The 14231-nt window shown below is 42.1% G+C and overlaps 1 protein-coding gene across 2 annotated transcripts; it reads right to left on the bottom strand.

Annotated features, from left to right (window-relative positions):
* Positions 1–4122: 4122 nt before the first annotated feature.
* Positions 4123–13395, bottom strand: LTO1 (LTO1 maturation factor of ABCE1). 2 transcript variants are annotated; one of them, XM_028728724.2, is made up of 5 exons: positions 13229–13395; positions 10398–10503; positions 10007–10077; positions 6877–6994; positions 4123–6263 (listed from the first exon to the last, which is right to left on the bottom strand). In XM_028728724.2, the coding sequence occupies exons 1-5, from the start codon at positions 13285–13287 to the stop codon at positions 6195–6197; spliced, it is 423 nt and encodes a 140-aa protein (XP_028584557.1). In that variant the 5' UTR covers positions 13288–13395; the 3' UTR covers positions 4123–6194. The 2 variants fall into 2 exon arrangements, with proteins under 2 accessions (XP_028584557.1, XP_077785597.1); XM_077929471.1 differs by having other exon boundaries at positions 10418–10503; positions 13229–13383.
* Positions 13396–14231: the final 836 nt, after the last annotated feature.

Genomic DNA, 14231 nt, shown 5'->3' with positions numbered 1-14231 from the left:
GGGGCAGCCCACAGCTGTTCTAAGTGGCATATTGCAGATGAAATTTTCAAACTCATATACCTTATTTCTGGCCTCTAAACTGTTCCCTCATTTCTCATAAATTGTTTATCTTGTATTCACCATATTCTTCTGGTCATTCTGAATATTTTTATTTGCTGCTGTTTAAAAATAATCATGAAATAAAAACGGCAGCAATCGTATTACTCCCCTGCTGTTTGCTTCCTGCCTGGACTACTATGTGAAAAATTAATATTCAAGCCCAGAAACCAGATATTAAGAACGTCTGCAAGATTGGCTCTCTGCTCCTACTGGTATTCAAATGATGCCCAGAGATCTCTTACGCTTATCTGATTTACCCCCACAGCCCTTTGAACTACAAGGAATGTACCCTCACAGTTTAAACTCTGGAATTCAGGAGGCAGGAATTGGCCTCAGAGAACAAATGCTCTTGGGGAAGGAATTCACTGAACTCAGCCTCCAGATCTACTGGATTCTTTAAACTATGAGGGAGAATGTTCCATTCATTTTACCTCATTTTACCTGGCAATTTACCTCAGAATAAGATCCACTAAACATAGGACAGGTAGGTAACCTAATGCCAGGAGGCTGGATGGGGCCCAATCGCCTTCTCAATCTAGCCTGCAGACAGTCCATGAATCATTGTGTTTTTACATGAGTAGAATGTGTCCTTTTATTTAAAATGCATCTCTGGGTTATTTATGGGGTCTGCCTGAGGTTTTTACACGAGTAGAATGTGTGCTTTTATTTAAAATGCATCTCTGGGTTATTTGTGGGGCATAGGAATTTGTTCATATTACCGTATTTTTCAAAATATAGTCCAGCCTCCCACATGGTCTGAGGGATGGTGGACTGGCCCATGGCTGAATAAGGCTGCTGACCCCTGACATAGGAGGACTCACTTCTCAGTAAACATACATAGGACTATGCTGTTAGTGAACAAGTGAGCAGAATACTGCCACCCCTCATACATCCATATGCAAAAGGTCCAGAGCCATGGTTCCCAACGTGGGGCACACGCCCCACAGGAGGGCAATTTTTAAGGGGGGCAATTTGAGAATGAGTTGTAAACAGCTAATGGCCTTTTAGGCTTCCTCCACATGAATAGTTTTTGAAAAATAAGAATTAGGGTATATGTCGGGGGGGGGGAGGAATCAGGATTTTAGAGATGCTGAGGTGGGGCATGGCCAAAAAAAAAAGGCTGGGAACCACTGGTCTAGAGGTTTATGTTAAAAGGGGACACAATGTTCTGCCCTAGACTCATCGTCAGGAATGGTGGGTTAGAAGGCTTTTAAATGAAATAAATAGCTCACCCTTAGGTCCCACTGAAATCAATATGTGTAACTAACTCTCACCCAAAAATTGTGATTTTATTCATTTTGGGGTGAGGTGCTGTTGTTTTTTGCAGCTACCATGGATGGTTATTTCTATAGATGTCGGCTGTGTGTTTTTAATGTTATAAACACTCTTGAGGGCAGGATTGAGCTACTTTGGCAGGATGTAAGTGATTAAAAAAATATTAAAATTAATTAATGGTCCATTTTAAGGAATGTGAGCAATGAAGCTGCACTTGGGCAAAATTGCTATAAGGTCCTATTATATTTGCACTCATGAAAGCTATTGAAGTTATTTAACTCGTAATACCGAAAATTACCCCCCCCCCTTTACAGGCTGCAATCATATACACATATACCTGGGGGAAAGCTCCATTGACCTCAGTAGTTTATGGTAAATACACGGGGGTGGAAAACCTCAAGCCTAGGGGCTGAACGCAATCCTCCCAGACAGTGTCCCCTTCCAAGGTCCTTGAACTGTAACTTTATCTTGCTTGCAAGGATGGTGAGTGGCGTGTGTCCAGCCACAGATGTATCCAGCAGCCATAATTCCCAGAAGGCTGCCCATGAAGGAATGCAGCCCTTGGGCTGAAAATGCCCCCCCCCCCCGCCTAGGGTCACCCTTTACATATTAATGCATTTAAATATTTTTGTGATCTTTGGTTTGACTACTTTGCCAACTGTATATTCCTACATCCCTGCAAGGAAAGTTCACATGGCATTCTAACTAATAGTCAAAAGGACCATCAAGCCAAGTGGCATTAACGACGTTTAAAGTCTTCTAAACCTCAAGCTATTCTGCTCTAACCATTTTTTAAATAATCAAATTAACTAATTGGCAGAATGGGTTGCAGACAAGGAAACATAAAAGGCAGCATGCTACTTAGGATCAAAGCACAAGGGTCATTTTTGTCTGTGTCAAACATGAGTGTAATATCTTGTACAAGGGAGACATTTTCTTATATATTTTAATGGTCCAGGTTGTGTTACTCCTAAGTGTAGAGTCTTTGATATAATTAAATCTTCACCTTAAAAGCTGCCGCCTAGAAAGAGACATTCCACACTTGGCATGGTGTATATTTAATTTGGTAGTACCGAGAACAATAGGCGTAGACATAAAAGAGTTTATGGATCTTAGGTTTCAAAAACCTTGCAAACCGAGATTAATCTAATCTCCTTTGTGTAAACCAGATCCCATATAAAGGAATCAACACCTTTCCTAAGCTAGTCTGTAATATTAGGGGGCAGGTGGATTTGTTGCTAATTTACAACCATTCCTCCAAAGGTACACACTATACAGCTGGACAATAAGGAGGTCACCAAAGATTTTTACATACATAGTCATCGGCTCTTAACAAAAATTAATCTAATGTAAAAGTCTCAGTGGCTAACTTCCGAAGCAGAGGAACTCAACAAATGTCTCTAGACAGAAATCCATATGCAAATTAATTCTTAATGGATAAATTGCACACGAATCATTTTGGAAATAACTTTAAAGTTACAAATAAACTGTGATCCTCGGAGGAAGGGCAGTATATAAATTTAATAAATTTAAATCAATAAATGTGTCTCTTACGAGTGTCAATTTGTACCTTTATATTTCCAAAATTGGTGTGTGCATTTATCAGTCCTACAACATAAATCAAACCATCAGATTTAATAAACTGATGATCTTCTTCTGGTATAGTGGCCTTGATTAGGTGGGGGAAGGAACTGCCGGAGGATCCCTTCTAAGCCCTCTCATGGTGCTCCAACCTATAGTCCCTTCTCACCTGTTGAAGCAATACAGATTTCTGTCAAGGAGGCAGAGAAGTCTCTGCAGTTGGCCATTTCTAGAAAAACAAAGAGATAGCTGCCATATATAATGCAAGGTTTTTTAGCCAAGCGTACAGTATTTTATAAAACTGAAAATTAAGTCTCTGGGCAACAAATGGCCTGTCTCTGTTACTGCACACATACATGCTTGGATTCAGAAATGTGCAACTGGAAAGTCACTCAGACAAAGGAACTTGTGTGTCTCTTCCTCCCCACATCAGTCTGTTGCACCAGCCAAAAATATTCTCATGTGGGGTTGGAGCATCTCCAGAGTGGCAAAGGTGAGGCATAGGAGGTTGCAGTTCCACTGGTGCACATCTAGCTAGGTTGGGAAAAGGCAACATGTTGTTTGTGGGCTCTAAAGCCCATCAACTCTGAACACTGGCTAGATCCATGCCCTTGACTGCAAATCTGCAATATTATTTCACCCTCCTCAGCCATTATAATTAGGTAAATGTAAACACATGAACAAATGCTCTAGCTCCATTCCCCCATTGCCATTTTCATTGCTTTCCTACTCAGAGCTGGCAAGCCTCTGTAGCGGGGAACCTTTTGTACCGGTGGAGGATTCCCATGTGGTTTAGAACCCTAGAAAAACCAGGATTTTAAAACAGGTAGTGATGGGGGAGCCTCTATGAATTGGGAAATTAAAAGACGGGTGATGGGAGTGGGAGAAAGCAAACATGCTACCAGCCTATGACCTGGTTGCATTAGTCTACTGTAACTTTTGAAGAAGGCTTATGTATACTGTTTTTCTCAATTTTACTTAATGGGGCATATAGCTAAATTACTTCTGGTCCCCTTGCTAGAGACTCCTCCCCCTTCATTACGCCCTCACATTAGTTTATTTTAGCTAATTTGTGTCCCCTCACAAAAATCTGACTAAATTAAGTGGGTTAATAAATTCTCATGAGTCTGCACTTTAGATAGTGAACTGGACTGCCACAAGAGAGAATATGAAGAAAAAGGTTTTAATACAAAGAAAAGGATATTCCAAAATGACATCTAACACCAGACAGTGGACACAATACAAAACAGGCTGTGGATGTGACCATCTCATGCAGTACATTTGAGTTCCACGATCAGCATTACAAACAATATTAAGAGGTGTAGTTATGAACAAAACATGAGTAAATGGTTACAACTGAACAATCCACCATGGACATGAATGAAGATTATCCTGCATCAGAACAAATGTCAGGGAGAAGAATATTTGCTTGTTTGCAATGGAAAAAATCCTGAAATCTCATTGAAATGAAAAGGCAAAGCTGGAAATCACTGTACTGCATGATACAATGAAGCTGTAAAAACATGGAAAGCTGTGTAACATAAAAATGGGTCTTCGGGGGACGGGACGGGACTGGTTTCAGTATTTTATTTTCCCAAAGCAGTTTAAGCATACAACGTTCCATTCATTTTGGAGGTTAGGTTTTGAGGATTACATGTCTACATATGAAAAAAGGATCTCTTGAAAAATTATCAACCGCCTTTGGAATTTCCAGTGAAACACAAAAGCAGTTTTACATCTTTATTTCCTAGATGATATATTTACTTTCCCCACTAGGTGGCCCTAAACTAGCAGCTTGCTTACGGAGATCTATTTGGTAGCTTAAACAGAAAGGATACCTTTCTCCTTGCATGGATGCAGCACATGTACATAGAGCAAGATAAATAGGGGAAAACCAGAGCTATGGGTCAGCTTCTTCTTTGCCCTGTCCCCAGCAAACATGCATGGGTTTTGTTGCTGTTGCTGTTGTTTTGGGGGGAATCACACCTAAACTGAGTTATTACATAATCATGTTCACAGGCACCAGGAATATCACCCCCTCCATTTAAAAAGTGAATATTCCAAGTGCAGAGATGCTGAGATTAAAAATGGGTAGGGCAGAAAGAGTCAACACTGTCAGTGGGAATCTCAAAAACTGCAAGGAAACACTGGCTTTTGCAAGCAAACCATCCAACTTCCTTTAGCTGAGCATGTATGCTGGTTTCATGTTGTCAAGTAATGTGGCAACAAAGAATAGAGTGAAGAAATAGATTTTCCTAGCCAGAGCTGAGAGTTAAACTGGTACTTACTTTACTGCAACCAGTTAAGGGCACAGGTAGGAGGAAAAGGGGTACACTGGGCCAATTTGTTCCCTTCCCAAATGGATCCTTTAAAAAGCTTAAAGAACCGCAGCCAGGGCAGGGGGGTGTGTGTGTGTGTGTGTCTGTGTGTGTGCTGGCCCACAAAGGCACTTTCTGCAAAGGCTCCCACTTCTGTTTCCTTATTTTGATGAGAGTCTAATTGTATTTTCTAGAAAATGCATTAAAGCCAGGCTAAGTCATTTCCAAATCTCAGTACTGAAGATATTTCTTATCTCAGTGTGTGAGATATTTCAAAGGAAAAGTGGTGTTTTGGAATGAAACATTCTTTGAGGGCCAGCAGGTCAGATATCTATTAAAAAGTATGCTTTCATCTGTGAACTGTATCACTATAGTAATATCAGCTGAGACTGCACAGCATGGGGGGGGGGCACACAACTACATATACGGATAACATCTGTTTTACAGATTAGGTTGCTGCATTTCTTGCACTAATATAGTGCGATATATCTTTACACACATTGCCAGCAGAATGTCAGGCTTACAAATGAAATTTTGAAAGTGTTTACAAGACCCAGATCAAAGTATCTGAAGTCATTTCAAAGTTACCTACCCAATGCAAATGACACCAGTATGTTAACAAGCCACTGTGTTGTAGTCCAATTTCCAATATTAATTTCCCAAACCAGTACTATAGCTACTACAAATCACCATGGAGTTTACTCCACATACTGCCTGCTTTAAGCAGGACTCTACAAACTGAACTGGCACTGCAATTCAATCAACATACAGACTTATTTATTGGTTCTATTCCTGTGAAGAGTTAAGTCTTCTTATCAGTGAGTAAAAAAACCACACTTTCTAGCCTCATTTTCTCCACTCAAGATTTCACCACTTCTTTAGTAGCCTGATGGGAATTCGTTTCTCCATTTGTGGTCCTTTTCAGAATGTAAGTGCAGATCCTTCAGCACCAAGTCTAACACTAGAAGGAATATGCAGCAATGAACGAACCTAAAATGAAAAACAGAAATTGTAAGCAATGGTTTTTATAGTTATACTGTGCATTATCCTCAAGTGATATAGAATGTCAGTCACACTCAGAACAGATCCATTAAAACCAATGAACCTAAGCTTACTTAGTATGATTTAGTTGGATATTACCCGTTAGTTAAGTTACATTGGGCGACATCTTACTCAGTGCTTTCCCCCCCTAGAAAAATAGGTGCCGGTATTCACCATGTTGTTACAGTAAGGGCTACAATTTTTAACATCAACAAAAGATGTGCCGGTACTGCGTGCACCTTGAGTGCCCCCTGACAAAAAGCATTAATCTTACTGTGTCCATACGCCTCAGGAATGGCTTTTTGCAGTGGGACTTTCCCATCTTTCCCTCTGAGCTACAGCACCCTGCACACCTCCAAAATCTGTTCCATATTCTCCAAAGCAGATTTTGGGAGACATGGGAAAGTATGGAGGGGGGTGGGAAACAGGGGGGCGGGTCTGCTCATGCAACACTGGATATCAGCTATGATGATTTCATTATTATTCCATGGGAATAGCATACAATTTGAATACAGCTGAAATGAATACTCCTTTTATTCCAACACTAAAATCAGTTTCTAACCTGTTTAAACCGTCCTCTGATTTTCTCCAGGTCTTCCTGAAGTTTTTCATAGGCTGGATCCTCACAAGGAAATGTCCGAATCATCTCTATTAATGACTCTAGAGCTTTTATCTTTTTACTGAAAAAATAAGACCATTTTATTTTACAAACAGTATTTAATAATTTGATGTATTGAAATACAGACTTTGGTCACACAATTCCTTCAAATGTATTTTGCTACTGTTGTTCATTTCAGCATCATATCACCAAGATGGACAACTCACAAAAATCAAAGCTATGTTCACAAATATCTACCACTGAGATGTGGGACCCACTTTGACAATGGCCCTTTACGCCTTGGCATCAATAATGCCTGTAAAGGCAAATCACGCAAGTCAGACTGTGATACTCAGACCAGCATTGCCTCTTTCTAAGGAATTGCAACAGAGGAGCCTTGCCATTTAACCAATCCACAGAATTTATTTTTACCCCCCTTATTAGACCAGCATGAGATGAAGCCATGCTACCCTAGAATTATATGTAGTAATCCATTTGAAAACCTGTTCTTCTGAAATACAGTGGTGCCCCGCAAGACGAATGCCTCGCAAGACGAAAAACTCGCTAGACGAAAGGGTTTTCCATTTTTTGAGTCGTTCCGCAAGACAAATTTCCCTATGGGCTTGCTTCGCAAGACGAAACGTCTTGCGAGTTCTTGCGAGTTTGTTCCCTTTTTCTTAAAGCCGCTAAGCCGTTAATAGTCGTGCTTCGCAAGACGAAAAAACCGCAAGACGAAGAGACTCGCGGAACGGATTAATTTCGTCTTGCGAGGCACCACTGTATCTTCAAAACATATATAGATAGTAGCACACTTTGGACGTTCAAATTGAATGTGTGAAGAGAGTACCTTTCCTCACCTCCAGTGAAATGCTTTGCAAATATGTCTGCATTTCCATTTTGTCATTTTTGCACAGGATCTTGGCTGAAGCCAGAAAAAGCCTTCCTGCTTTGTGCTCACAACATGGTGCCCATGAGCGCACAAGCATACATGGCAGCCTTCCCTAGCATTCATAGGGTCTCCTCTCCACTGAAAATAGGTTTGAAGTAAGCATTCTACTGTAGCCAACAGAATAGGTAAGAGAGCTCATTTTCTCCAGTTTGCATATGGGCCCATGGGCCCCCCAAGGAAGCTTAATCAACCAACTGATTCCTTAAATCAAATGACAACCCTAAATTATTTCCTGTTCCATAGATGGGAACATTCAGTAACTAAAAAAGATGCTTGAACAAATGGAATTTGAACAAAGATGTTCCACACCTGTATCTTCTACCTGTATGCGGAACAACACTAGCTCAGAATTTTTTTTCATATACCTCTTAAAGAATTCATGTAAACACAGGTTTTCAGCATGCTTAGTGAGGGCAATTCAGCAACAAATGCAGCAGAACAAATGACACGGGTTAGGGCCACAGGTTACATCATGTATGCCGTGCATTAGACAAAAAATACTACATTTCAGTTGTTTTTCAGAGTACAGTGGTGCCTCGCAAGACGAAAAGAATCCGTTCCGCGAGTCTCTTCGTCTTGCGGTTTTTTCGTCTTGCGAAGCAAGCCCATTAGCGGCTTAGCGCTATTAGCGGCTTAGCGGATCAGCTGATAAGCGGCTTAGCGGATCAGCTGTTAAGCGGCTTAGCGGATCAGCTGTTAAGCGGCTTAGCGGATCAGCTGATAAGCGGCTTAGCGATCAGCTGATAAGCGGCTTAGCGATCAGCTGTTAAGCGGCTTAGCGGATCAGCTGTTAAGCGGCTTAGCGGCTTGGGGAAAAGGGGGGGAAAGGAAAAAAACCCTGCAGGAACTCGCAAGACATATTCGTCTTACGAAGCAAGCCCATAGGAAATTTGTTTTGCGAAGCACCTCCAAAACGGAAAACCCTTTCGTCTAGCGGGTTTTCCGTCTTGCGAGGCATTCGTCTTGCGGGGCACCACTGTACTAACTAGCAATGCAATCAAAACTTTTAAATAAACATCCCTATTTAGCAATCTGGCACTTGCTGGGTCAGAGAGGCATCCATTTGCCAGGCAGCGAGCCCAGAAATGCTTGTCTATATATATATATAACCCTGATATCCTACACATGACCTCATCTCTTAATGTCTAGCAGTGGATTCCTGCCAGTTAACAGTCACCTCTGTATCTGAAGGAGGAATGGAAACTGCATCCACATGATATTTAGTGGTGGTCATTGCCAAAACACTTAAAAATACAGAGGTAATCCAGCCAGACCAGCATGAAAGCATGTTATAAAGAGGTGGTAGAGAGAGGAGAGACACATGGTTTAACTTACATCCCTTTGTTTCAGAAGGTAAAAACATCTGTACTGCCCAGCGCAAGTCAACCGAATACCATGCTTGAGCACTGATAAATTTGGAAAGCCAGAATCATGTTTTCTGAATCCTGATATAGATGTAATGTTGCTGAACACAAATAAAATGGCACAATGTACGATACTGTGCTAAGAGTTATTGGTATGATATAGGTGTCACATAATACTCACTCCACATTTGTTAAAACCCAATCACTTAGTGTGGCAGCATCTACACTTTGGAACTGTATTATTTTTGGCGCCGGCTAAAAATGTTTTTGTTTACTCATGCCTACCCAGTTGCTTAGAAAAGCTGATGTGAATTTTAAACCGTTTTAGTATTTTAACTTCTTGTATGTTTTAATATATTGTAACATGAGCCTGATGAAACTGCGGGAGGCAGTGGAAGACAGGAGTGCCTGGCGTGCTCTGGTCCATGGGGTCACGAAGAGTCGGACACGACTAAACAACAACAAAAAAATTTCCCTCACTTTATGGTTCTATCTTTTTGTAAAATGTTTTGAGGGTGTGTTTTTTTACACAACCAAGCAGTGTATAAATTTCATGAAATAAAATTAATAGATATTTGATGCTTAAATCCTGGTCACTCTTAGTGACCAGTGCTGCTACCTCCCCAGTTATTTTATTGTTGGTGTTATGGTCTTATGGTGTTACGTTCTCTCTCCTCCTTCTACTGTGATATTATCTGCTCTCTCGCTCTCTCTCTTTTTAATCTGAAGGAAACAAAGAGAACCAATGCATGATACACTGGCTTTATTTTTTAAAACCTACCTGTTTTTCTCATCAGAGCCTTTATGAAGCAATTTCTGCCATGTCATTGCAAAACCAAGATATGATCCAATCTACAAATTTGGAAAGAGATCATTTAATTTTCCTTGTTATGCCAATTACGTCTTTTTCATTTAAGAAAATCTCAGATATGTATTTAACGGGACTTACTTCCATGTAAATATACTTAAGAATGAAGCCTAAACGAACCTGTTTGAATCTAGGATTGTTACTACAATATGAATTTTGCATGGAACTTGGATATGTCCAATAACAGAACAGCAGAAACAGTGATGCTCGCTTTATAGATGAATATACATTCAGGCTCCAAGAAACATAGATTGTCATGTTGCTTCTTTTGATCAAAATGCTCATTTTATTTTTTAACACATACTTCTAAACCAATCTTTGCACCTTGTTGTATGCCATATTGCCTTCCTTCAAGGAGTCCAGCACATGTTCCTTCAGCATATCCTTCCTGATAGCCTTCACCATGAAATCTGAAATGAAAGATTTTGAAAGAGCTGTTAGGCTGAAGCAGCGAAAGAGTGCTTGCACCTTGGAGGCTAACAGCCCAATCCTATGCATGTTAACTTCAAAAGGAGTCCCACTGAGTGTCAACCAGCTTGAATGGGATTAACTATGTGCAGTTGATTTCTTCAAGTATGACTAAACTTCGCTACATCATCTTAGTGCTACATACTTTTTATTGGGTGGCATACAAATAAGGCAAATAAGAAAATAAAGTTATACAGTTAAGTAAAGCCATCTAGCTATATGGGTCCCCCCCCCAAGTAATAACTCATTGTCTTTGTCCATGGAGTTTTCTTGGCAGGGATACTGGAGTGGCTTGCCAGTTCCTACTCCAGGTGGATGACGTTTGGTCAAAACTCTCCACTATGACCTGTCCATCTTGGGTGGCCCTACACGGCATAGCTCATAGCTTCTCTGAGTTATTCAAGCCCCTTCGCCATGGCAAGGCTCACTGGAAGGACAGATCCTGAAGCTGAGGCTCCAATACTTTGGCCACCTCATCAGAAGAGAAGACTCCCTGGAAAAGACCCTGATGTTGGGAAAGATGGAGGGCACAAGGAGAAGGGGACGTAAGAGGACGAGATGGTTGGACAGTGTTCTCGAAGCTACAAACATGAGTTTGACCAAGCTGCGGGAGGCAGTGGAAGACAGGAGTGCCTGGCATGCTCTGGTCCATGGGTTCATGAAGAGTCGGACACGACTAAACAACAAGAACTCATATTTTGTTGAATTCATAAAACCTAAGGACAGGACAGAACTTCTGGAAAAAGAGCTTCAAGGGGATCCAGCAGCAAGCCATACTTTTAGAAAGTCATCTTAAGCTTCTTTGAGGCAGTTCCCCCAGTAAGCAAATTATATTACAACTGAATTCCCTTAGTTTAAGTCAAGTATTTATTTTAGGTGGTGTTGAGTCTATGGTAATGCGGAGGCACTTTACTAATTTCCCACACTTTGAAAGTACTTGTCCATGGGCAGAGAGGTGGTTGAAGTTATACAACGCTATGTTCTAAACATAGGTGGAAGCTGTTAGATGCTCTTTAGGTGACAGGGTTGCACTTTTAGCCCAAACTGATTCAGGTCACACAAAAAGTGTTCAAGCTGCCAAGGTTATAAATGGTTTTATAGATTTAAATTTTCTAAGTTGTAAGGCAGATGAACTGGTATGGCAGATATGAGCCTGTGAGTACTGGAAGACTAGCCTTCCAGATATTTTCCCATCTGGCCTGACAGAGCAGGGCTCTGACTCTGCAAAAAGCTGCAAAAGCTGAGCCTGCGGAACAGACTCTTGGGCTGGAGTATTATTTAGGGGCAGGGTCTTTGTTGTTGTTGCTGTTATTTGTTTTGGGAGTATCTCTACTTTTAGATCTTATGATTTATGTGGAAATTGTTTCAATCTGGTTGTGTACTTTTTAATGTGTTTTATATGTATCATTTACTTACTTTTGCTATGTTTGCATTCACATAATTGGTTTCATGCTGTAAGCCGCCTTGAGCATTGTTTTAACTATAGAATGGCAGCATATAAATAAAGTGATGACAATGAGCCAGAATATATGCATTACAATTTTACTGATATATGGTCATACAGTGAAACTTGACTGACTAGCCTAGTGCTCTTAACGCTAGTGAATATGAACATACTTTGTAAAAGCTACTATTCTCATTAGGGTTCTAGGGGAAGCAAATACAACATTAAAGTGAAAAGAAACAATACAATCACACAGAACTGCCCTTCTAAGGCAGGTCACATTTACTCTTATTTTACAGACTAGAGAATGGAGGAAAAGTAAAAACTGGCCAGGCCTACCCATGAGCTTGGAGCTAGCTCTCTCTCTCTCTCTCTCTGTGTGTGTGTGTGTGTGTGTGTGTGTGTATGTGTGTGAGTGAGAGAGAGAGAGAGAGAGAAAGAGAAAGAGAGAGAGACAGAACCACCACCACCCCATCATTCTCTGTGCAATCTCATATTTTTAACAGTGACACAACAGGCAGAAATCTAGCAGGTTAAACTTTCCTCTGGTATTGCATCTCTGGGAGGATGAGAAACTGCATTTCTAACACACAGGCGTTAAAATGACAGCAGCCACGGGGGGGCATAATATAAGTTTATGACATTCTAAACTCTCTCATATAACACTAGACCTCTTGGGCAGCCAACGAAGCTGAATGTTGGATGTTTCAGGAGGGGCAAAAGAAAGCACCTCTTCAATCAAACCACGGAACTCGCTCCCAGGAGCCAGCGATGGCCCCCAAGGCGGACGGCTTCCAAAGAGGACTAGACAAATGGATGGGAGGAGAGAGGGCTGTCGATGGACGCAGCTGCGAGGCAGCAATGCTTCCGAAGACCAGTTGCTGGAAACCACTGCAGGGGAGCTTGGATGCTGCTTGGCCGCTGCGAGGATGCTGGGCGAGATGGACCGAAGGCCTCATCCAGAAGGGCTCTTCTTATGGGGCCGAGTTTGAGCCCAGATCTCCCAAGGCGAAAGCAGTTTCCCTGAGAGAAGCAGCAGCCTCAGCAGAGGGTTCCTCCCCGAGGGGCCTATAAAGCCAGGCTCAGAGCCACAAGCCTCATCAACGAGTCCAACGGGGCCCAGGGACGCCGCGCCTCTCTGCCCGATGCGGAGGCGAAGGAAGCGGGCAGAGTTCCCCGCGAAGGACGCCCAAGGCAGACCCGGGAACACCATCCGGCCCTACCTCGTCTCCGCCATGACAATGGTATCGAAGGCGTCCGACCCGCCCGCGTCAGCCTCCATGGCCTACGACGGCTCCTGCCTCACCGGCTCCCAACCACCGACTGGTTCTCTCACCGTGCGGCGACGTAAGGGGGCAACGGACGGCAAGCCGGCGGGGCCAAACGCGAGCGCCCTCGTCGCGCATGCTCCAAAGGACTCGGGCTTTCCCTCGTGACGTCACAGCCCGACTGGCTGGAGCTCCGCGCTCACGGTGTAGTTTTGGGCCGTTTTCCTCAAGCGCCGCGTTTCTTTGCTCCTTCCCAGGTCAGCCGCTAGAGGGCGCCGGTATTCTTCGCGAAAACGCCTCGTCTCTTTAGAGAAGCTGAATCTGAGCGCGCCGCCTTTGACTGCTGTTTATCACGAGGATAAGGGCTTCCCCTTTCGCTGTGACGCGTCGGGCGTTTTCACACGTGACGCGCAAGGAAGGAGGCAAACTTTCTGCTTTCCGGATTTCTTTTTCTCTGATATATAATATGAGATATTCCAATTTAATTATCGTGCTGCTTGAGTTTATTGAGAACTATCCGACACATTTTTATTTTTAGAAACTGCATATGTCGCATTTGGTTTAATTTCGTTTTGCACAAATTCCCCTTTCTAAACAAAACAACAACAACCGCAAGCCCCCTCCATCTCTTCTCATCTGTGGTTGGTTAAAGACTTGTGCTACCAATATTCATGCATGTATTTGCTCTTTCAAAAATGGCACAAAATGCGAAAACAAATTGTGGCATCTTGAACTGCATTGGTGTCTTTTACTGTGTTCTACTACACTGGCAGGGTTGCTGTGGTTCAAGTATAATAGTTTGGAAGTATATGAGAGTGATTAGAAATATTCTATAGTGAAATGTATGAGTTCCTTTTCTTTTCTTGGCTGGTTAAAAATTGACAAAGATTTTGGACAATTTTTGAGCAGTTTTTCAAGTACCGAATGACCCAGACATGGTCATTCAAGTGCAGCGCTG

This window comes from Podarcis muralis, chromosome 1, assembly GCF_964188315.1.
Source record: "Podarcis muralis chromosome 1, rPodMur119.hap1.1, whole genome shotgun sequence".
Lineage (NCBI taxonomy): Eukaryota > Metazoa > Chordata > Lepidosauria > Squamata > Lacertidae > Podarcis > Podarcis muralis.
The sequence above is the reverse complement of the archived record's forward strand: the minus strand, read 5'-3'. Positions and strand labels throughout refer to the sequence as shown.